Genomic DNA, 24,003 nt, shown 5'->3' on the forward strand with positions numbered 1-24,003 from the left:
ACTCCCACACCCTACTGCGAGAAGAGTGCGAGAGCGCGCCTCAAAAGGCTGCGCCTCAACAGTTCGGGTCACCAGGGGAATCTGGGGGCCACCCCCACCTCCACCCTGGGCCAGGTCGGTTAGCTAGACCCGCCCAGCGGCCCCGACATACCTTAGGTAATGAGCAGCCTGCTCTGGGCTCAAGGCCTCGGCTTCCGGAAACCTACGGGACGCCTCCATGACCCTCGGACTGGGTTCCAGTTACCCCGGCGGGAGCTTGGAGCTTGAATTTCGCGCACTCCCGCCCCGCGCATGCTCCGTGCGCCTGTGGCGAGGGACACAGCCAACCGTCGGCCTCGCGGCCGGCCAATCCGCGACCACGCGCTGCGACGCCACCGCCTGAGCCCCGCCCATGAGGGTAGGCGCCTGCGCCTACGCGCGCCTGGAGGTAGGAAGTGACCTCTGCCTTCGAGACACGGAGTGTGCTGCGTCACTCTGTAGTCCCTTGCGTTTCAACCCAGTTCAAACCATGCTGCGGCCAATTCGTTCGCGCATGCGTGTGCTATCACTGTGAGTGGAGGAGGCTGCCCGATATGATCCCAGTCGTTGTGGCGACCCTTGGAGATCTCCAACGCCTGCATCCCCCAGTCAACCCCTGCCCCACATCCAGAGATACCTTCCCTTCCTTGATCGCCAGTACCTGGCACTGAACGTGCTTTGAATCCAAACACCCTGGGAGGCGTAGTCCCTGTGATTTAAACTCACATTGAAGAAGGCGCGGTGGTTCACGCCTGTAATTCCAGCACTTTGGGAGGCCGGGGCGGGCGGATCATTTGAGGTCAGGAGTTCAAGACAAACCTAGCTAACATGGTGAAAACCCGTCTCTACTAAAAATACAAAAAATTAGCCAGGCGTGGTGGCAGGCGCCCGCAGTCCCAGTCAGGTGGCTGAGGCACGAGAATCGCTTGGACCCAGCAGGTGGAAGTTGCAGTGAGTCGCGATTGCACCACTGCACTCCAGCCTGGGTGGCAAAGCAAGACTCTGTCTCAAAAATAAAAATAAAAAAATTTTAAAAAGTCTGGGTGCGGTGCCTCACACCTGTAATCCTAGCCTTTGGGGAGGCTAAGGTGGGAGGATCACTTGCACTCAGGAGTTCGAGACCAGCCTGGGCAACATAGTGAGACCCCCCATCTCTTTTTCAATTTTTTTTTCTTCTCCACAGGGCGTTATGCTGTATTTATTTTTTTAAAAAGAGAGAGAGAAAGAGAGAAGGGTCTTCAAGAATCTCAAACCCGGGAGGTGGAGGCTGCAGTGAGCCAAGATCATGCCACTGCACTCCAGCCTGGGCGACAGAGCAAGACTCCATCTCACAAAAAAATAAAAGAAAATAAAGTTCTTATTTAAGAAATAAGTAGTTAGGTTCACATACTTGGTGTAATAAGAAGAGGACAAAAATAATTCAAAAAAAAAAAAAAGAAAGAAGTAGTGCTGTGGTCACCATTTCTTCAGAAGCACCAACTAAGATACAGTCATTTTCAAAGGCAGAGCCTAAAAAAAGGCGGAGCCTAGAGCTTAAGGAAATGTGATTAAGTGACTTGCTTGGGTGACACTAAATAGGAGGTTGTGGGCCAACAAAAATTGTCTTTGTTCATATATCGTTAAGAACACAGACATGATTCCTCAAGACACTAATTTAGCATTCAGTATTGGAAAACTCACCTATTGGCCCAGTCATACATCACATGTACAGAGAATTTTAAGCTTTTTATAAAATTCATAGACCGTTATGAGTTAAAAGGAATGTTGGAGGCCGGGTTCAGTGGCTCACTGAACCTGTAATCTCAGCACTCTGGGAGGCCGAGGTGGGCAGATCACCTGAGGTCAGGAGTTCAAAATCAGCCTGGCCAAATGGTGAAACCCCGTTTCTACAAAAATTAACTGGGCATGATGGCGGGTGCCTGTAATCCCAGCTTCTCGGGAGGCTGGGGCGAAAGAATCACTTGAACCCAGGAGGCAGAGGTTGCAGTGAGCTGAGATCGTGCCATTGCACTCCAGCCTGGGCAACAGAGCAAGACTCCGTCTCAAAAAAAAAAAAAAAAAAAAAGGTCGGAGGGAGGTGGGGGATCTTGGAGAACTTGGAGAACATGGGCTATTTTCCTGGTTTGTATGACTTTAAGGCCTTTGTTAAGAGGCCTTTTAAGTATACTATTATCCCCATTTTTCAGATGTGTAAACAGGCTCAGAGAGATAAAGTGACTTCACCTAAGCTTCCTGAGCTAGGAAGCAGCAGAGCCAGAATTCAATACTAGGTCCGTATGGACACAAATCTGTGCTGTTTCACTGTGTCACACTGGAAAGAAGAGGGCAGTGGTGGGAAATGAAGTTGATGAGGCAGTTGAAGGCCAGGTTATGAAGGAACTTGTTTACTCTGCTAAAGTGTTTAAATCACATCTTTTCCTGGAGGCAAGCTTGGATTGGGCTGTGCTATGGTCTGAAGGTCCTTCAAAATTCACGTGTTGAAACTTAATCCCCGCTATGGTGGCACTGAGAGGCGGGGCCTTTTGGGAAGTAATTATGTCATGAGGGATCCTACTTCATGAATGAATTAGTGCCTTATGAAAGGGCTGGAGGGAACTAATCTATTTAGGCCCTTTTTGCTCTTCTGCTTTTCTACCACGTAAAGACACAGTATTTCTTCACCTCCAGAGGATGCAGCAACAAGGCACCATCTTGGAAGCAGACAGCAGCCCTCAGCAGACACCAATCCTGCTGGCACCTTCATCTTGGACTCTTCAGCCTCCAGAACCACAATAAATACATTTCTATTGTTTATAAATTATGAGTTTGACGGCCAGGCGCGGGGGCTCACGCCTGTAATCCCAGCCCTTTGGGAGGCTGAGGCGGGCGGATCATCTGAGGTCGGGAGTTCGAGACCAGCCTGACAGAGAAACCCTGTCTCTACTAAAAATACAAAATTAGCCGGACATGGTGGCACATGCCTGTAATCCCAGCTACTCGGGAGGCTGAGGCAGGAGAATCGTTTGAATCTGGGAGGCAGAGGTTGTGGTGAGCCGAGATCACGCCATTGGCACTCCAGCCTGGGCAACAAGAGTGAAACTCCGTCTCAAAAAAATATATATATATATGAGTTTGAGTCTGTGGCATTTTATTATAGCAGCACAAAGGAGCTAAGGATGAGTCGAGTGTCCAGGCACCCTGGATACCCAAAGGATGAGTAGAATGAGAAGAGCAGAATAGGGGAGAAGATGTAGGAGAGAATTCTGCAGAAAGGAAAAGAGAGATGAGAGCACAAAAATCTTCATCTTGAGTCTGGGGAAGGCCATGTCTAGTTGTGCTTTGGCTTAGGGTCCACCATCATCACTCATATCCTGGGAATTGTTGAGAACTGAAGATGAAGCAAAGCAGGCCCCTGGTGGTTGTTGTAGGCATGCCCCATTGTGGGCTGTGAAGAAAAGCTAAAGAGAACTCCCTCAGGAGCCCTGGCTACCTCCCCCTGCTTCCCAGCTGGCAGTGGTGCCCAAAGGCCCTGATCACTGGGAAGGAAGGACCAACCCTCAGCTTGCCTGCCCTTTGGCTATTGGATTTTCTAAGCCCCATTTTCACACAGCTGTAGGGCTCCTCCTTTAAACTCCCCAGCTCTGGCTGCTCCTCCCCTCCCCTTCAGTCCTGTAGTCTGCTTCCTTTGGGCCCTTCTTGGTGCCTTCTGGAGTCCCAGGTCTCAACCCAGGGCTCTGATGACCCAGGAAACTCCCCAGCCCAGGCTCCTGGTCCTCTTTTATAAATGGTCATCCAGGCTCACAGCCTGAAAATAACAGAGAGATTGGGAGGATTTTGAGTGGGTAAATGGAGAGAATCAAAGAGAATCAAAATAATAGTTACTGCTATATCCCTCTTATGTGACAGGCCCCATTCAAAACACTTTACATAGATTAATTCTCTGCTGTTCCTCATTATGCATACCTAATCAAGGCCTCCCATTCCCCCAGCATCTCTCAAGGGAATGGGGTTTATAAAGCTTTCCCAGCCAAGCGTGGTGGCTCACGCCTGTAATCCCAGCACTTGGGGAGGCTGAGGCGGGCGCATCACAAGGTCAGGAGCTCTAGACGAGCCTGACCAACATGGTGAAATCCCGTCTCTACTAAAAATACAAAAATTAGCTGGGTGTGGTGGCACATGCCTGTAATCCCAGCTACTCGGGAGGCTGAGGCAAGAGAATTGTTTGAACCTGGGAGGCGGAGGTTGCAGTGAGCCAGGATCTCGCCACTGGACTCCAGTCTGGGCGACAGAAGGCGATTCCATCTCAAAAAAAAAAAAAAAGAAAGAAAAGAAAAGAAAAAAGCTCTTCCTAGGCTTGGTGCAGTGAATTACACCTATAATGCCAGCACTTTGGGAGGTTGAGGTGGGTGGAGTTTGAGACCAGCCTGGCCAACATGGTGAAATCCCATCTCTACTAAAATACAAAAATTACCCGGGCATGATGTCAGGCGCCTGTAATTTCAGCTACTCGAGAGGCTGAGGCAGGAAGAATGGCTTGAACCCAGTAGGCGGAGGTTGCAGTGAGCCAAGATCATACCACTGCACTCCAGCCTCTACGAGAGCAAAACTCCATTTCAAAAAAACAAACAAAAAAAGCTCTCCCTAATTATTGTTAATTTTAAAAGGGTGATAATGGTATTGCTGTGTTTTTTTTAAGGTCCTCATCTGTTAGAAATACATGTTGGAGTATTTTCAGACAAAATGATATGACATCTGCGACTTATATTAAAATACTTCAGTACAGAGGGAAAAAAAGGAGAGTATAGATGAACAAAGATTGGCAAAATGTTGATAATTGTTGAAGCTTATTACAGAGGTTCATTATCCTCTTCTCTGCTTCTGTGTATGATTGAACATTTCCATAATAAGAATTCTAAAAAACAAAACTTTTCAACCTAATCTGCAAATTACACTGAGTCATCTGCACTCAGAGGCCGGAAATAAGATAATGAGGCTTTGTGGGAGGGTTCAGAATGCGTAAATGGAGAGACGGATGAGGCCGAATAAGAACAATAGCTATTACTTAGATAGCACTGGATTGCCAGGTCTTGGTCTAAGCACTTTACATACGCTGTCTTTTAATCCTTAACAACAACCTTGTTAGACAGTGTATACTATTATCATCCTCCTTTTACAGATGAGGAAACTGAGGCACAGAAAGACTGAATAACTTACACAAGTTTACACAGCTTGTGAGTGGTGAAGCAGGACTCCAAACCCAGGCAGTCTGGCTTTCGACTTTTTGCTCTTTAACACGATGCTAGTTAGATATAGAAAGCAGCTGACAGGTGAAGAAAAGGATTAATTCATCCATTTACTTATTCATTTGTTTAGTAAATATGTGTTGAGCCTTTACAAGATGGGCAGGCAAAGATCCAGGTGCTGGGGGTAGAGTGGTGAGCAAAACAGACAAGTCCTTGCTATCAAAGAGCTTCAAGTTCCATGGGGAAGATGGACTTGAAACAATAATCACACAAACACTTGGAAAATTACAAACGTGAAGAGGGCTCAGAAGGAAAACTACAGGCAATTATGACAGCATACCATGAGGTATCTGACCCAATCTGGAGGGCTGGAAAAGGTTCTTCTCAGGAAGTAGCATTTGAGCTAAGAGCTGAAGGATGGGGAGGAGTTAACCAAACAAAAAGGGAAGGGAAGGGCATTTCAGGCAGACGGAATAGCATGACCAAGGGCCCTGGGGCAGGAGAGGGCTTGATGTGTATGAAAAACTAAAAAGGCTAAGATGGTTGGAGCAAGCCTAGAAGGCCGAGTTGAAATGGTTTTTTGGACTCCAGTCTAACGCCACAGGTAAGGGAACTGCCAGTGGGAAAGAAGGAAGTGACCAGTCCAAGGTCAGATCCTGCACCTGTGACAGAAACAGGACTCAAACCTAGGTACCCTCACTCCCAACCCAGCATTTTTTCCAGCACACATCATGGCTTCCCTGCATATGAGGAGGGAGTGCCAGCAAAATGTTGCTCTTGGGGACTGAGAATGGAAGAGTGTTTTTGATAACCAAATGAAGTCTTCGTGGGCAAGGAGATCAAGAGTGGGTTTGGGGCCGAGCGTGGTGGCTCATGCCTGTAATGCCAGCATTTTGGGAGGCCGAGGTGGGAGGATCGCTTGAGCCCAGGAGTTTGAGACCAGCCTGGGCAACATGATGAAACCCCATCTCCACAAAAAACACAGAAATTAGCTGTGTGTGGTGGTGTGTGCTGTAGTCCTAGCTACTCAGGAGGCTGAGATGGGAGAATCTTTTGAACCCAGGAGTTCGAGGCTGCAGTAAGCAGAGTCGTACCATTGCACTCCAACCTGGGTGACAGAGTGAGATCCTGTCAAAAAAAAAAAAAAAAAAAAAAAAGGAGCTGAGAGTGGGTGTGGGGCAGAAAAAAAGATGAAAGTGATTATAAAGAGTAATCATTTACTTACATATTTATTTTTGAGACAGGGTCTCTGTTGCCCAGGCTGCAGTGTAGCGGTGTGATCTTGGCTCACTGTAACCTCAAACTCCTGGGCTCAAGTGATCCTCCAGGCTCCAGTGATCCTCTCACCTCAGCCTCTTTAACAGCTAGGACTACAGACACCTGCCACCACATCCACCTAATTTTTTTAATAGTTTGTGGAGACAGAGTCTTGCTATGTTGCCCAGGCTGTTCTCCAACTCCTGGGCTCAAGCAATCCTCCTGCCTCAGCCTCTCAAAGTGCTAGGATTACAGGTGTGAGCCACCAAGCTCTGCCAACAGTAAGAATTTGTGTTTCCCGGCCGGGCGCGGTGGCTCACGCCTGTAATCCCAGCACTTTGGGAGGCCGAGACGGGCGGATCACAAGGTCAGGAAATCGAGACCACGGTGAAACCCCGTCTCTACTAAAAATACAAAAAATTAGCCGGGCGCGGTGGCGAGTGCCTGTAGTCCCAGCTACTCAGGAGGCTGAGGCAGGAGAATGACGTGAACCCGGGAGGCGGAGCTTGCAGTGAGCCGAGATCGCGCCACTGCACTCCAGCCTGGGCGACAGAGCGAGACTTCGTCTCAAAAAAAAAAAAAAAAAAAAAAAAAAAAAAGAATTTGTGTTTCCCAGATACCTAATTAGGCTTCTCCCACCCCATTTCTAGCTAGGATTCTTATAAAGTAGGTGGGATTTGGGGGTAGGGATAGAGGATTGAGACCGAGGGTTTAATCTCCCAGGGGAAGCAGGAAGGAGGAGGAAAGCAGTGGGATGGAGGCTGCCCCAGCCAACAGTCATCTGCAGCTCTGCCAGCAGAGGGAGCCAGAAACTGACTTTCCTAAGAATGGCAGCTGGCCTGGCCTCTGGGATGGATAAACACTTATTGGAAATTAATCAAGTCAGTCCAGGATGCTGTGGAAATGACAGGGACTGGGAGGAAGGGAGGGAGCCAAGATTTAGGATTACCTGCAGGGTCTTTGCCCTAAGTTTCACAGTCTTTGATGAATGCCTTCTAAACCTGCCTTTTCGGGTTTGGGTGAAGTGGGCAACAAAGGGTAGAGAAACCTTCGACAAGGCAGTCCCACTGCACAAAACATGGCATCCTCCACTCCCTTCGGGTTACCTCACTGACTCTCAAGACCCCACAATTCTGTCTCTAGCCTCATCCTCTCTCCTGAGATTTGGACCTAGATGGCAAACTGGCTATAGGACATGTCACCCTGGAAGCTCAAACTCAACATGGCACTGAACTCACCCACTCTCCCCTAGACCTGCTCTCTCAATAGTTCCCATCTCCATGAATGGCACTAGCAACCCCCCAAGTGGTCCAAGTCAGAAACCAGGAGGTGTCTTTGAGGCCTGCCTTATATTTGCCCCTCACGTTCAATTCATCAGTGAGTTGTGTTGGCTCTACCTCTAAAATACATTCCAAATCCAATCACTTCTCTCTGTCTCCACTGCCACCATGGTAGTCGCTGCCACCATTGTCTCTCACTTGGACGACTGCACTAGCCTCCTGGCTTGTCTTCCTGCTTCTATTTGTGCCTTTCCCCCACTGTCTGATCTCTACCCAAAAACCAGAATCATCTTTCAAAAACACCAAACTGATCATGACATGGCCCTGTCTAAATCCTTCAAAGCCTCCTCATTTCCCTCAAGATCAAGTCCTGCCTCCTCACCATGGCTTACAAGGCCTTCCTGATCTGGCCTCTGACTACCTCTCTGGCCACATCTTACTTCTTCACAACCCCTACACATACATGCACATGCTCTCTTCTCAAACTGAACAACTTCCAGCTATTCAGATCTTGCCTTCAGGCCTCCTCACATGCAGTTTCCTCTGCTTGGACTCACCCTTTTCACCTCACTATTGTCTGTTCACTTCTCTTGTCTCAGTGCAGGTCTCCCTGCTTCCAGGAACCTTCCCTGATCCTTCTCAACAAGTCATCTTCTGTGATCCCACATCCTGCCTTTACCATTGGGTTTATTCCATGGAATGTAGCTGCCTGGTTACCTGTCTGGCTCCCCCATGATCATGTGAGCTCTGTGAAGAACATTTCTGTCTTTTTCACAGTTACACCCTCACAGAGCTCAGAATGGTCCCTACACATAATGACTGACCAGTAAATAGTTGTTGGATGGATGGATGGATGGGTAGATGATTTGTCAATTAGTAATCCTAAAGGAGAGCACTGGGTGCTCTGTTAGAGAACTAGAATGAGGCCTTGGGTGGGAATGATATATCCAAAGACATAATGGGGACCAGGAACCAGAGAAGTGGGGAGGGCCAAGCATACCCATCCCAGCCACTTCTCTTGCCAATACTACCCCTGTCTCCCTTTTATACCTGCCTCCAGATGGACCTGGAAGTAACACCCAGGAACTAGACAGCCCTCTTCTAGTCCCTTCCCAGATCTTGTGCTAGGACAAAGCCACCCATGCTTGGCTGAGAGAGGAACAGGCTACAGCCAGAGCCCAGTGTCACTAGACTCTCCAGATGTCCTGTACCCACTTGTTCCCCAAGTCAAGGACATTTCTGGAAGCTCCCCATGAGCTCTCCTGTAGCTTCCTTATCCTCTTCCTACAGCAGCAGAGAAACCCTCCCTACATAGCATGGGTGCCTCTCCCAAAACCTGGGGTCAAAGTTTCTCCCTGGTGCCAGCCCAAGAAGGGACTCCAAGTGGGCATCTAATCCAAATAGGTGTGGCCTTTTTCCCTTCCTCTTTGGCACTAAAAGAGACAGGTAGTAAAAACTACAAGCTCTTGAGGGCAACAGGAGGGAAGTGGGGGCGAAGGTGAAGTTTTTCTATAGCCCTTCGAAGGTCTTGGCCCCCTGCCCAGATCTGAGTCAGGAACTGTATGTTTCAGAGAACTGGCTTCCCAGCCATCTGCTCAGAGCTTAAAGAGCCTAGGGGCCCTCATGGGATGTTCTGTTCAAATTAGCCAAAAAGGGCAGGGTGAAGACAACACAGCAGGAGGGGCCTTGACCAGTCTGAGCCTCTGAAGGTGTGGAAGGAAGGGGCAGATATATGACACTAGGGCACATTGAGGGCATGGTAAGTCCCAGAACAGAGAGCTCCTCTCACAGCCCAGTTCCACTGATCTTAGAACCATGTCTTCCATCCTTTGTGGGCAACTAATTTATGCCAGAACTTTCCCCACAACAAACAAGATGTTCTCTTGTACCAGTTGAAGGAACCAAGGATTAGAGAGGTTAATTGCCTTGCACGAGGTCATGCAGCAAGTACACAGCAGAGTCAATGAGACTGGGACCTGTCCTCTAGTGATTGGTTGCCCAGGCTGCTAGAAAATGATTCTCCCCTTCAGTGAGCAGATAGGCAGCCTGAGGATAACAGCCAGGAGGGGATACAGAAAGTCACACTCCTTTTGCACCTAGGACATAGCTTGTTCCATCCAGGAAAAAACAAAAACAAAAACAAAAACATAAACATATCCTTATTCCTTTGACACACTGTTTCTGGGTTTAGAAATGGGTCAGGCACTAAGGTCAGGTTTTACACGTGGAAAATCTTAGGGTGAAGACAGGAAAAGACTTTCTCACAGTCAGAGTGTAAGAGAACAGTTCAGATGAATGGAGCTGTCCAAGAAGCCAGGCAGATATGCAAGAGAAAGACTGACAAAGAAACCCTCACTCCTAAAATCTCCCACAGCCATGAACATTCACATGAATTGAAAAAACATTCCTCAGCCAGGTGCAGTGGCTCACGCCTATAATCCCATCACTTTGGGAGGCCAAGGCTGTGGATCACCTGAGGTCAGGAGTTCGAGACCAGCTGGGCCAACATAGTGAAACCCTGTCTCTACTAAAAATACAAAAATTAGCCAGGTGTGGTGGTGCATACCTTTGATTCCAGCTACTCGGGAGGCTGAGTCAGGAGAATCTCTTGAACCCGGGAGGCAGAGGTTGCAGTGAATCGAGATTGCGCCACTGCACTCCAGCCTGGGTGACAGACTCCATCTCAAAAAAGAAAAAAAAGAAAAGAAAAAGAAAAGAAAACCAATCCTCAGGCAAAATTGCTAGGGGGTAGGTTTGGGGACTTGCAAAAGTAGGGGGCCTTTGGGGCCGATCTTTAGTTCACCAGGGGTTCTCAAGTCTGCATTCATGTGAGACTCACTGGGGATATTTTAAATAATAATTATATTTGTAATATATTTATCTGACAAAAGACTAATATCCAGAATATATAAAGAGCTCCTACAAATCAATAATACAATGACCACCCAAAAATATGAGCAAAAGAGTGGAACAGACACCTCATGAGACAGGATATATGAATGGTCAATAAGCATATGAAAGATGATCAACATAATTTGCCATTAGGAAAATGTAATTTAAAACTAAAAGGACATGCCACTGCATACCCATGAGAATGGCTATAATTTAAAAGACAGACAATACCAAGTGTTAGCAAAGATGTGGAACAACTGTAAGTCTCATCTTTTGCTGGTGGGGGTGTAAATTGGTACAGCCACTTTGGAAACCAGCAGTTTCAAATAAAGTTAAACCCAAGAATTCCACTCCAAGAGAAATGAGTACATGTGCTCACAGAGAGACTTGTACAAGAATGCTGATAGCAGCTTTGTTCTAATAGCCAAAAACTAGGACCAACACAAATGTCCCTGGATGTCTGAATGGATGAACTTTGGTGTATCCATACAAAGGAATACCACTCAGCCACAAAAAGAAATGAACTACTGATCAGTGCAATTATTTGGATGAACCTCAAGGGCATTATACTGAGAGAAATAAGGCAATCTCAAAATGTTACATACTGTTTGATTCCATTTCTATGAAGTTCAAGAACAATCAAAATGAATCTATGATAGAAATCAGAACAGTGTCTGCCTCTGGCAGGGGTGAAGGACAGTGACTGGAGAGATGGAAATGGTCTATGTTTTAATGGGGCAGTGGTTATGCAAGCACCCACAATATCACAATTCATTGAACTATACACTTAAGGCCTATGCATTTTACTGTGTGTAGATTATGCCTAAATGTTAAGACTTACGCCCAGGTCTCACCCTGAATTAAATCAAAGTATCTAAAGGTGGGGCCTGGGCAAGGGCATTTTCAAAATCTCCCCAGGTGATGCTAATGTGCAGCCGGGGGTGAGAACCTCTGATAACATTACTACCACCTTTCCCTGGCAACAGTCCCTCTCAGCCTCCTATGTTCTGGAGACTTTTCAGAGATGCCCATCAGAAAAAGTCTCTCCCACTATCACAAGCAGAGGTAGGCAAGAGGGGATAGAAGGTGAGTGAGGGTAAGTGTATACAAATATATCTCAAAGGTTGTTTCATATCAAAACATAAAGGCACTGAATTTTACACTTTAAAATAGTTAAAATGGTCAATTTTATGTTGTGTAAATTTCATCTCGATTTTTCAAGTTAAAAAAAAAATCAGCTGGGCATGGTGGTACATGTCTATAGTCCCAGCTACTCAGGTGGCTAAGGTGAGAGAATCACTTGAGCCCAGGAGTTTGAGACCAGCCTGGGCAACACAGTGAGACCCTATCTCAAAAAACAAAAAAATGACCAAGAACTTCCTTAGTTTTGATGGCTGCACATATTCCATTGCAAAGGTGTACTTTATGTAATCAGTCCTCTATTGAAGGATATTTTTCCCAATCTTTTGCTGTTAAAAACAGTGACAGCTAGGCATGGTAGCTCACACCTGTAATTCCTAGCACTTTGGGAGGCAGAGATGGGAGGATTGCTTGAGCTCTAGAGTTTGAGACCACCCTGGACAACACAGTGAGACCTGTCTCTATGAAAAATAAAAATAAATAAAAACATAGTGACAATGAACATTCTGGTATATGCATTTTTTTTTTTTCTTGAGACGGAGCCTCGCTCTGTTGCCCAGGCTGGAGTGCAGTGGCACGATCTCATCTCACTGCAACCTCCACCTCCAGGGTTCAAGTAATTCTTCTGCCTCAGCCTCCCTAGTAGCTGGAATTACAGGTGCCCACCACCATGCCTGGTTAATTTTTGTATTTTTAGTAGAGACGGGGATTTCGTCATGTTGGCCAGGCTGGTCTTGAACTCCTGACCACAGGTGATCCTCTGCCTCTATCTCCCAAAGTGCTGGGATTACAGGCATGAGCCACCACGCCTGGCCTGGTACATGCATTTAAAAAAAAAATATGTGTGAGTGTATCTGTAGGATAATTTCCTAAAATTGGAATTGTTGGGTCAAAGTGTATCTGTGTTTCTTATTTTGCTAGAAACTGCCAAATTGCCCTACATAAGGGATAAATGAATTTACATTCCCATAAACAATATATGAAAGTGCGTGTTTTCCCCACCTTTGCTAACAGTGTTTTCCTACCTTTTGATCTTCACCTATCTGATTATTAAAAAGTGGTACCTTGTAGTTTTATTTTGTATTTCCCCTGAGAGTAAGTCTTAACTGACTCAGATAAAGGCATTCAAGTGGAGGAGAGGGGTATTGTTTTGGAGGCAGGGAAGAAGGCAGCTGTTTTAGTTCCGGCTGCTATAACAGAATACCATAGACTGAGTGGTTTAAACAACAAACATGGCTGGGTGCAGGAAGCTCACGCCTGTAATCTCAGCACTTTGGGACGCTGAAGTGGGAGGCTGAAGTGGACTCACTTGAGTCCAGAAGTTTGAGGTTGCAATGAGCTATGATTGCACCAGTGTACTCCAGCCTGGGTGACAGTGTGAGACCCTGTCTCTAAAAAAAACCCAATAAATTAAAAAAAAAAAAAAAAAAAAAAAAAAAAAAGCAAACGAACATTTGTTTCTCACAGTTCTGGAGGCTGGGAAATCCAGGATCAAGGTGCAGGCAAATTCAGTGTCTGGTGAGGCCCTCTTCCTGATATGTAGACATTCACCTTCTTGTTGTACCCCTCACTTGATGGAGAACAGAGAGAAAAAGGAAACAAGCTCTTGGAGTCTTTTCTTTTTAATAAAAAAAAAAAATTTTTTTTTGAGAGACATGGTCTCGCTCTGTCACCCAGGCTGGAATACAGTGGCACAATCATGGCTCACTGCAGCCTCAACCTTCTGGTCTCAAAGCCTGGCTATTTTTATTTTTTATTTTTTTTTGTAGAAGTGGGTTCTTGCCATCTTGCTCAGGCTGGTCTTGAACTCCTGGCCTCAAGTGATCCTCTCATAGGCACGAGCCACTCAGTGCCTGGCCTCCAGGTCTTTTCTTTTCTTTTCTTTTTTTTTTTTTTTTTGAGACGGAGTCATGCTCTGTCGCCCAGGCTGGAGTGCAGTGGCCGGATCTCAGCTCACTGCAAGCTCCGCCTCCCGGGTTCACGCCATTCTCCTGCCTCAGCCTCCCAAGTAGCTGGGACTACAGGCGCCCGCCACTTCGCCCGGCTAGTTTTTTGTATTTTTTAGTAGAGACGGGGTTTCACCGTGTTAGCCAGGATGGTCTCAATCTCCTGACCTCGTGATCCGCCCGTCTCGGCCTCCCAAAGTGCTGGGATTACAGGCTTGAGCCACCGCGCCCGGCCTTCTTTTCTTTTTTGAGACAGAGTCTTGCTCTGTCACCCAGGCTGAAGTGCAGTTGTGCTTCAGCTCACTGCAACCTCTGCCTCCTGGGTTCAAGCAATTCTCCTGCCTCAGCCTCCCAAGTAACTGGGATTACAGGCATGCGCCACCACACTCAGCTAATTTTTGTATTTTTAGCAGAGAAAGGGTTTCACCATGTTGGCCAGGCTGGTCTCAAACTCCTGGCCTCAAGTGATCTGCCCACCTCGGCCTCCCAAAGTACTAGGATTACAGGCGTGAGCCACTGTGCCCGGTCCCTCCACGTCTTTTCTAATAAGACATTAATCCTATTCATGAGGGCTTTACCTTCATGACCTAATCACCTGTCAAAGGCCCCACCTCCTAATACCATCCCATTTCTGGTTAGAATTTCAACATATGCCTTTAGCGGGGACACAAACGTGTGGTTCATAACAGCAGGTATCTTACCATGTTTCTGTTCTAGTTGTGTTAGCTTTGAGCAAGTCACCAAGAATCCAAGGGCTCCTAACTGAATATTAAGGACACCCAAACGTCTTTCTTAGGTCCATACCTCTCACTGGAGTCCCAGACCCCTATATCAAGTCCCCCCGACATCTGACATTTCACACTGAAAACGTCCAAAAGAGAATTATTGGTTCCCAACCCACCCTCAAACTTGATCTGCCCTGGTTTTCCACAGCTCTACAAATGGCACCACTCAGTTGCTCAAGCCAAAAAGCTAGGAACTAGAAACATCATTTCTGTCCCTCATCTAGTTCATCACCAAGCCCTGTTGGCTCTCTCCAAAATACATCCTGAATCTCTCCACCTATCCCCACTCCACTGCAACTACCCAAGCCTAAGTCACCTGGAATTTACCAATGGTTTCCTAACCAGTCTCCCTATTCCCATTCCTGTTCCCCAGTCAATTTTTCTTATTAGAAAATCACGCCGGGCACGGTGGCCCATGCCTGTAATCCCAGCACTTTGGGAGGCTGAGGCAGGTGGATTGCCTGAGGTCAGGAGTTTGAGACCAGCCTGACCAATATGGTGAAACCCCATTTCTACTAAAAATACAAAAATTAACCAGGCGTGGTGGCGTGCGCCTGTAATCCCAGCTACTGGGGAGGCTGAGGTAGGAGAATTGCTTGAACCCGGGAGGCAGAGATTGCAGTGAGCCGCGATCACACCACTGCACTCCAGCCTGGGTGACAGAGCAATACTCCATCTCAAAAAAAAAGAAAAGAAAAGAAGAGAAAAAAAGAAAAAGAGAAAAGAAAATCACGCGGGGCGTGGTGGTTCATGCTGTAATCCCAGCACTTTGGGAAGCTGAAGTGGGAGGATCGCTTGAGCCCAGGAGTTCAAGACCAGCCTGGGTGACATAGTAAGACACCATCTCTACAAAACAAAAACAAAAACAAAAACAAAACTAGCTGGGCATGGTGGTGCATGCCTGTAGTCCTAGGTACATGGGAGGCTCAGGTGGGAGGATCACTGGAGCCTGGAAGGTTGAAACTTCAGTGAGCCATGATCATGCCACTGCACTCCAGCCTGAGCAACAGAGTGAAACCCTGTCTTAAAGAAAAAAAGGAAAAGAAAAGAAAAGAAAATCCATTCGTCAAACAGTACCCAATAATCCTTTCAAAAAACACATAAAGCAGATCAGGTCACTCCTTTGCTTAAGACCTTTCATTGAGTTCACAACACACTAGAAATACTATCCAAACTCCTCACTGAAGCCTACAGGTCCCTACGTGATTTCCAAATCTCACCCTCTTTCTTCAGGCACATTGGCCTTCTTTCTGTTCTTTGAACAATCACGCCCATTTCCACCACCAGGTCTTTGCTTTTGCTGTCCCTTGGCCAGGAACACTTTACCCTAAAATCTGAGCATGGCTGGCTCCTTCTTATCACTCAGAAATCAGCCATCTCTCCTGTGAGACCTTCCCTGACCCACCTTCTTTAAAGTAGCTACCCCCACCACTCTAATCCTATTATTTCAGAGTCATTACCACGATTTAAAAGTATCTGTTTCCCTGTTTACTTTCATGTTGTTTGTTTCTCCTGTAGGTATCAGCTCCATGTCTGTATTTTCAAAAGTCACAATCGTCCTAGCACATAGTAGGTGCTGAAAAAATATTTGGAATTAATGAATAGTTTAACAGTACTTTCTTGTTTTCAAAGCCTTCACCTGGTAAGGATCTCAGATTTGGGGAGAGGAAGGGTTGTTTTTCAAGTCCCTGAAGGAAACAAAACTGATTTTAAAAACTTGAGATCTGTGTCTATCCAAATAATTAGCAAAAAGTCTGATCTATTCACGAACTAAGCTCTCCTTGACCTGCTGAGCTGCCTTTGAAATATCCTGTGTCATTGCAGGCAATAAAACAGCCTTTCTTTGTCAATATTCTCTGCTTCAAATTTCTCACTAATTCCAGCTGGCCTCGTCCCAACCAATCTGAATGACTGAAAGGCAGAGCGAATATAATTTAATCAGCGGCTCTGCCCCTGCAGGATGAGCTTGCGGTGTCTCTGTGGGCCTCGTCTCCAAAAGGTGTCCCAGGGGCTGTGATTTTGCACGGAATAAAGGAGGGCCAGCAGGAACCCCGCTCCGGCGGGGGATTCGGGCAGGCACCGGCTCAGGGCGGGGGTCCGAGGAGGTGGGAGGAGTCGGGTGGCGGCGAGGCGGGTGGGGGCAGAGCCGCAGAAAGGCGGGGAGAAGAGGAAAAGAAGACAATACCAGGAAAAAGAATAGTCGTGGTAATAATAGTCCATTGGAGGATAGCTTGAGCCCAGGAGGTCGAGGCTGCAGTGAGCCATGATCAGGCCACTGAACTCCAGCCTGGGCGACAGAGCAAGACCCCATCTCTAAAAATAATAATAATAATAATAATAGTTCATTGTAATGCCAGCTGGCCCTCGTTTTAGTTTACAAACTGTTCAAGCCATTAGCTCGTTTATGCCCCTCAACAGCTTGCTTGCAGGTTCTCATCCCCTTGTCACCGACAGGGAAATCGAGGCTCAGCAGACAGGTGGCGGCTGCGAAGGCTGCGGCTTCCCTGCCGCGTGGTGCCCTCGGCCTTTCCTGCCGCCTTCCCGCCCCTCTCCCCGCCCACGGCGCACCACTCCCCCGCCTGATCTCCTGCCATCAGTGAGCCCGGCGGCGCCCGGCCGTTGCTATGGCATTTCTGGAGTGTCAGAAGTGCCCAGGAAGCATACAAATCGACCTGCGTGAGACAGCTCTGTGCAAAACAACTTCCAATTTACTCGCAATAATTACCACCCCCAGATAATAGCCTGTACTCAGGCGGGCGAGCAGGGGGGCGGATGGGGGAAGGGAGAGAGGACTCTGAGAGGCAGGGAAGGAGGCCGGGCACAGCAGATAAACAGCCAGGCAAGACTGGGGTTTCAGGGAGAGGTGGGGGAAAGCAGAGAGGTGGTGCCCCTGAATTAGGGACTGAAGAAGGCTCAGTCCTCCTAATTTGGTTCTAGAAACTCCAACGTTCTTCTGGATGGATCATATGAAGGCATTTTGTTCGATATTTACTGGGCACCTTTGGAGGTGGGCACTTTGCTGGGCACCGGGAATGCAAAGGCGAGGACTCCAAGTTCTTGTAGTGAAGTGGCTCACAGACTCCTGGGAAAGTCAAACATAAGGGGCTATGATTCATTCAACCAATACTTATTAAACACCTACTATATGTCAGGCATTGTGTTGAGGGAAAACCGGAGAACAAAACACACAAAAATCCTTGCCGTCATGAAGTTTACCTTAGAGTAGAGGCAGACAACACATTTTTAAAAAATAGCCAAAGTGCTGTTAGTTGGTGTGTTCCAGAGAAATGGAACAAACAGGATCTCTAGATTTATACACATATGTAACATACATGTACATATTTACTATAAGGAATCGGCTCACATGATTATGCAGGCTGAGAACAAGTTCTGCAGTTGGCAGGCTGGAGACCCAGGAGAGCCAAGGTATAATTCCAATTTGAAGATGGATGTCCCAGCTCAAAGTCGGCAGAGAGAAAGAATTCTTCCTTACTCAGCCTTTTATTGTATTCAGGCCTTCAACGAATTGGATGAGGCCCGAGGGCACCCTGCTTTACTCAGTTTACCAATTCAAATGTGAATCTCAACCAGAAACACTCTCACGACCCACCCAGAAATCATGTTGAATCAAATATCTGAAAACCCCACAGTCTAGTCAAGTTGACACATAAAATTAACCATCACAGTTACAAGGGAGAAGAAAAAAAAAAAAACAGGAGAGCAGGAATAACAAGTGTTGGTGGAGCAGGTGTTGCAAATTGAAACAGGATGATGGGGAGAGTTTCACTGAGAAGGTATGTTTTGAATGAAGACCTGAAACAAGTGGGGCAGCAAGCCATGCAGACTTCCAAGAATGTTCCAGGCAGAAGAAACAGTAGGTACAAAGGCCCTCAGGCTCTGGCATGTTGGAAGAATAGCAATGAGTCCAGGGTAGCTGGAACAGAGCAAGGGAGAGAATAGGAAAGAGCTGGGAACAGATCATCTAGGCTATATAGGCTGACATTAAAGACTTAGACTACAAATGTAACAAGAGCCATTGAAGGACTTTGAGGGAGAAGTGACATGATAGCTGGGCGCTGTGGCTCATGCCTGTAATCCCAGCAATTTGGGAGGCCGAGGTGGGTGGATCACGAGGTCAGGAGATCGAGACCATGCTGGCTAAAACCGTGAAACCCCGTCTCTACTAAAAATACAAAAAACTAGCCGGGCGAGGTGGCGGGCGTCTGTAATCCCAGCTACTCTGAAGGCTGAGGCAGGAGAATCGCTTGAACCCAGGAGGCGGAGGTTGCAGTGAGCCGAGATGGTGCCACTGCACTCCAGCCTGGGTGACAGAGCGAGACTCCGTCTCAAAAGAAAAGAAAAGTGACATGATTTGACTTGTGTTGTAACAGAATCCCTCTGGCTTCTGTGTGGTGAATAGACTGTGTGCATGGGAGGGCGTGAGGGGCAGGGGCAAAGTCATTAGGAGCACTGTTAGGAGCAAACGAGCAGTTAGAGTACCATTGCTGTAATCCAGATGAAAGCTGATTGGAACTTAGACCAGGGTGGCAGCTATGGAGATGATGATAAGTGGTGGATTCTGGATATATTTTGAAGGTGGAGCCAAGAGTATTTGCTGATGGACTGGACATGGGGTGGGATGGAAAACAAAAGGAGTTGAAGATGATCAAGGAGGAAGGTGTCTTGAGGCAGGCAGTATGGTGTGAAATGGACAGTTCAAGTTCACAGGGATTCGGGAGTTAAGTTGGGCTACACCCCTGCCCTTCTTAGCTCTGTGACCTTGGGCAAGTTGCTTGCCATTTCTGAACCCGAGATTCCTCTTCTGTAGGAGTGCATGGGGCTGTCGTGAAGATTTAATGAAGTGATTATGTAAAACCTCAGTTCCACAGCTGGCACAGACTAGGTGCTTCCTGAGCACTTGCTGCTCCCTTGACCTTCCTTTTCTGAGGAAGCTGGAAAAGCCTTGTAGCGGAGCTGAGGTTGGAGGCAGCTGGGGAGGATGAGTGGGGCTCTGTTAGGCAGAAAAGAGGTGCACAGGGCTCATCCTTCACAACAGGTAGCAGGAAATGAAGCCAATGGCCAGGCAGGCCTTAGTGGAAGTCTCGGGGTTGGGGAAGGCTGCAGGAGGACAGGGTGTGGAGAATGTGGACTGTGTGATGGAAAGAAAGTCCTGTGTAAGGAAAGGGACCCCAACAGGGAGGCGTAAGGGGATGAGAGGTCCACCTTCCGCCTCCCCAGCTCTGCCTTGGACCAGTCCCGGCCCAGAGGACCTTTGAAACCTTCTGAGTTACGGGATGAAGCAGGTCATAACTATGGCACACAAAATTCCCAGCGCGCCGAGGAGTTACTGAGGTTTGTTTGTGTGAATCACACAGCAAACACCTGGCTTGGCCACTGGCCAGAACAGGCCTTCCCCCACAGCCACACACACACTGATTGCAAACATATGGCCCCCAAGGAAGAGACTCTCCAAAAGGCCTCGCGAACCATCTTTGCATTCTGGCCTGAATCACCCCCAGCCAAGGGCCTGCCACCAGGGGCCCCCTTACTCTCTTACTCCTTGTACAAAAGCATGAATCCCCCTTATATGGGACTGTTAGGCCCACACTGAGGAAACCCTACCCCGCCTCCAGAACCACAAACACTAACCCCTCACCTCACGAGAGACTCTGACAGACTCTGACATCAGACTGCCTGGGTTCCCATCCAGCTCATCCCTATTAGTTGTGTGAACTTGGACCAGGTTCTTGACCTCTCTGAGTCTCATTTTCCACCTCTGCGAAGAAGGATGTAAATGATACCTCCATCACAGGCTTGATGCAAGGCTCAAATGGGATTATCCGAGACTAAGACTTAGGGGCTCTAAAACATTTGGGTTTTACTTTGTCCCCTGCACCCCCTACTCAATACTCCCATTATCATTATGTGATTCAAAATAAAAATTATACCAAACTGTAGAGGGTAAGAAATGCTCTATAAGTTCCTGCCAGAAAATAAAAAATAATGTTTTTACAAAAGGGAAAGAAAGTCTAACCAAGGTCTGCTTTTTCTTGTGATGACTACTTTGACTGAGTTGTTTGAAATCTCAATTATCATATTATTTTCCAAAACACTTTTGTTGTCATCCCGCTTTATAAATGCCCTAAGCATTTTTAGTGAGCAGTTAGGCCCCAGAGAATATGGACTTGGAAACTGTAATTGGAAACAACATTCTTGTTGGCCAGGATCAGCTAACACTCAATAGAGCTTACTAGTTTTTGTTTTTTTTTTTTGAGACGGAGTTTCGCTCTTGTTGCCCAGATTGGAGTGCAATGGCAGGATCTCGGCTCACTGCAACCTCCGCCTCCCAGGTTCAAGTGATTCTCCTGCCTCAGCCTCCCAAGTAGCTGGAATTACAGGTGCCCACCACGCCAGGCTAATTTTTTATATTTTTAGTAGAGGCGGGGTTTCACCATGTTGGTCAGACTGGTCTCGAACTCCTCACCTCAGGTGATCCACCCGCCTCAGCCTCCCAAAGTGCTGGGATTACAGGCATGAGCCACTGCGCCTGGCCTAGAGTTTACTATTAATAGTTGCCAGGGAGTGTTCTAATACAGTTTATCCTCACAACAAACCCTATGAAGTTGGTACAATTATTATCCCCTTTAACAGATGGGAAAGCTGAGAATCAGGGGGGTGAATTGACTTGCCCACTATCACAGCTAGTGAATGTTGGTGGGGGGTTTTGAACACAGGTACTCTGGCACAGAGGCCATATCCTTTTTGTTTGTTTGTTTGTTTGTTTGTTTTGAGATGGAGTCTCGCTCTATTGCCCAGGCTGGAATGCAGTGGTGCAATCTTGGCTCACCGCAACCTCCGCTTCCTGGGTTCAAGCCATTCTCCTGCCTCAGCCTCCTGAGTAGCTGGGATTACAGGTGCTCACCATCACACCTGGCTTTTTTTTTTTTTTTTTTTTTTTTAGTATAGATGGGGTTTCACCATATTGGCCAGGCTGGTCTTGAACTCTTGACCTGAAGTGATCCGCCCGCCTCGGCCTCCGAAAGTACTGGGATTACATGCATGAGCCACTGCGCCTGGCCCAGAGGCCTTATCCTTAACCGCTATGCTGTAGTGTCTCTTCAACAGTTAGATCAAACCATTGCTACACAGATAAGAGCCTTGTATTCCAAAGGGGCTGAGCTGGGTTAAGAGAGTGGGATTGGTTGTTTGGGTAGCTCTCCTCACAGCTAGAGACCCAGCCCCAAGTCTTCATCCTAGCTGCAAGATACAAGAGTGCTCAAATTGGCAGTGGTGCCGCCCTGTGTCCTTCTGAGGGGAGGCAGCTATAAATGAGATGTTTTAATCAAATGTTTTCTAAAGGTCCTTTCAGTTCAAGGAACTGAAGTCTCAACTCTCCCTTAGGCCTGCCAGCTATCTTCTCCTATGGGGGCAAGCAGGCTCTTTGCAGACCCTTTCACTCTGTCCTCCCTCAAATAGCGGTGTGCATCAGAGTATCCTCAGCCCTTCCCTTTCTCACTCGGGGGCATGGCACGCCTGAGAGACCTCATCCCTCCAGGGCTCCAGTTACCTTCTTTATCCTGATGCCTAGTCCGAACCTCTCCTCTGAGGTTGAGAACCATCTCTCCAACTGCTTCCCAAGGCCCTCCTCCTTAGTGTCTCCCACGTGTGTACCTCGCCCTCCACCTGCAGTGTGAACTCAGTGGGTGTCTTTTCCCAGACCTCTTCCTCTTTTCATGTTCTTTTCTACAAATGGCTCTGCCACCTACTCATCCATTTGCTTAAGCCAGAACTCAGGCAGTCATTCTCAAGTTTTCCTTGCTGTCACTCTCCACATCCCATCAGTCACCAAGGCCTGTCAATTTTACCCCCTACAAATTGCATGAAGCCAATCCCTTCTTTCTGTCCCCACGGCTATCTCCCTAGGCCAAGCCACACTACCTGAGAGATGAGGTAAAAGGCAAAAGCCTTCCGTGGCCCTCTCTGCCTCTATTCTCTGCTTCCACCAGCTGCTTTCACTGGGCAGCCAGAGAGAGCTTTTTAAAGCAAAATTTAGCCGGTCGCGGTGGCTCATGCCTGTAATCCCAACACTTTGTGGATCACCTGAGGTCAGGAGTTCGAGACTAGCCTGAACATGGTGAAACTCTGTCTCTACTAAAAATAAAAAAATCAGCCAGGCGTGGTGGCAGGCACCTGCAATCCCAGCTACTCGGGAGGCTGAGGCAGGGAGAATTCCTTGAACCCGGGAGGCGGAAGTTGCAGTGAGCCAAGACGTGCTATTGCACTCCAGCCCAGGTGACAGAGGGAGACTCCATCTCAAAAAAATTTATAAAAAAGCAAAATCTGGGTATCGACCCCCCCGTCCAGAACTCATGGATGACTTTCTGTTTGGATTAAGTCCAAATTTTTGTACATGTGTAATGAGACCTAGTGCTATTAGGCAAATCATTTTACAGGATGGGTTCTGGAGTCCCTATAAACCTCAATTCTAATGCCAGGCCAGCCATTTCATAGCGAATGTGACTTTTGGTATCCTTTTTAACATCTTGAATCTTCAACTTTCTCATTTGTAAAGTGGGAGAACAGTACCTCCCTGGTACGACTGTTGTTAGGGTGAGAGAGGAGAGAGGGTGTGTAACCTGCTCAACTTGGTGCCCTGCACGTAAGCACTTTAACCACTTGCTGCCAATTAGACCTGGTTATTATAAAGTTGTCAGTACCAGTAATATGATTTAGTATTGATTTAATCAACTAACGATTACTAATTGTGATTAATATGATGGATTTGTTATATTGTAAGTTATTACTGTGAGGTTATGATGATATTAATTTGGATTTTGTGATGATTTCTCCAGCCTCGCCTCTTACAACTCCCCCTCACCCCTCTTCCCTTGCCTCTACTTGTCATACACCCTCACTCCCAAGTTTTCTCATTTTCTGCCATCTCTTCCTGGAAAGTCCTTCTCTCCCCAACCTCTGATTCCTCCAGCTCCCTTTTGTCTCTCTAAGTCCCTTCAGATGCTTAAGTCAGCCTAAGGCACCAATTCCTCTGTGAAGCCTTCCGAGACCCTCCCCCTAGACCCGTGTAGGTGTCCTTTCTATGGGCCTCCAAGAGCACCTCGTGCTTCCCTTCTCAGACCACCCATCACAACATATTTGTGATTGTTTACTTGTCACAGCCCTGGACTTAGGTCGTCAGTTTGACAAAGAGCTCTACGTCTTACCACTGTATTCCAAGCTCTTAGTGCTCTGCTGGGCACATGGTCGTGGTTCAATAAATGTTTGCTGAATGAACAAGAGATCAACCTGGCAGCATTCAGTGCCCCACCCCATGACAACCTGTCCCCCTTCAAGGGGGTCTGAGGCCCCAAGCCAAACCTCTTCAAAGCCAAAAGCTGCTGTGTCTGCCCTAGAAGTATTTCTGTCCTTGAGTTCATAACCTTCTCACTTCCTGCGGGCTTAGTGA

At 47.4% G+C, this 24,003-nt stretch overlaps 2 protein-coding genes across 3 annotated transcripts in view; one reads left to right on the forward strand and one right to left on the reverse strand.

Moving 5' to 3' along the window:
- ERCC6L (ERCC excision repair 6 like, spindle assembly checkpoint helicase) overlaps window positions 1-466 on the reverse strand; it is a 43,927-nt gene extending 43,461 nt beyond the window's left edge. Inside the window, exon 1 of one of the 2 annotated variants that reach the window (XM_077989424.1) lies at window positions 152-466. Coding sequence is in view for 1 of the 2 variants with exons in the window: in XM_001092609.5 (XP_001092609.3) it covers window positions 152-219 (68 nt within the window). In the remaining variant the exon portion in view is untranslated. The remainder of the gene's footprint in view (window positions 1-151) is intronic. The other variant, XM_001092609.5, reaches the window with a different exon arrangement.
- Window positions 1-24,003, forward strand: part of PIN4 (peptidylprolyl cis/trans isomerase, NIMA-interacting 4) — an 84,007-nt gene that overhangs the window by 59,634 nt on the left and 370 nt on the right. The window lies entirely within an intron of this gene.

The sequence above is a fragment of the Macaca mulatta genome, chromosome X, assembly GCF_049350105.2.
Source record: "Macaca mulatta isolate MMU2019108-1 chromosome X, T2T-MMU8v2.0, whole genome shotgun sequence".
NCBI classification, from domain to species: Eukaryota; Metazoa; Chordata; class Mammalia; order Primates; family Cercopithecidae; genus Macaca; species Macaca mulatta.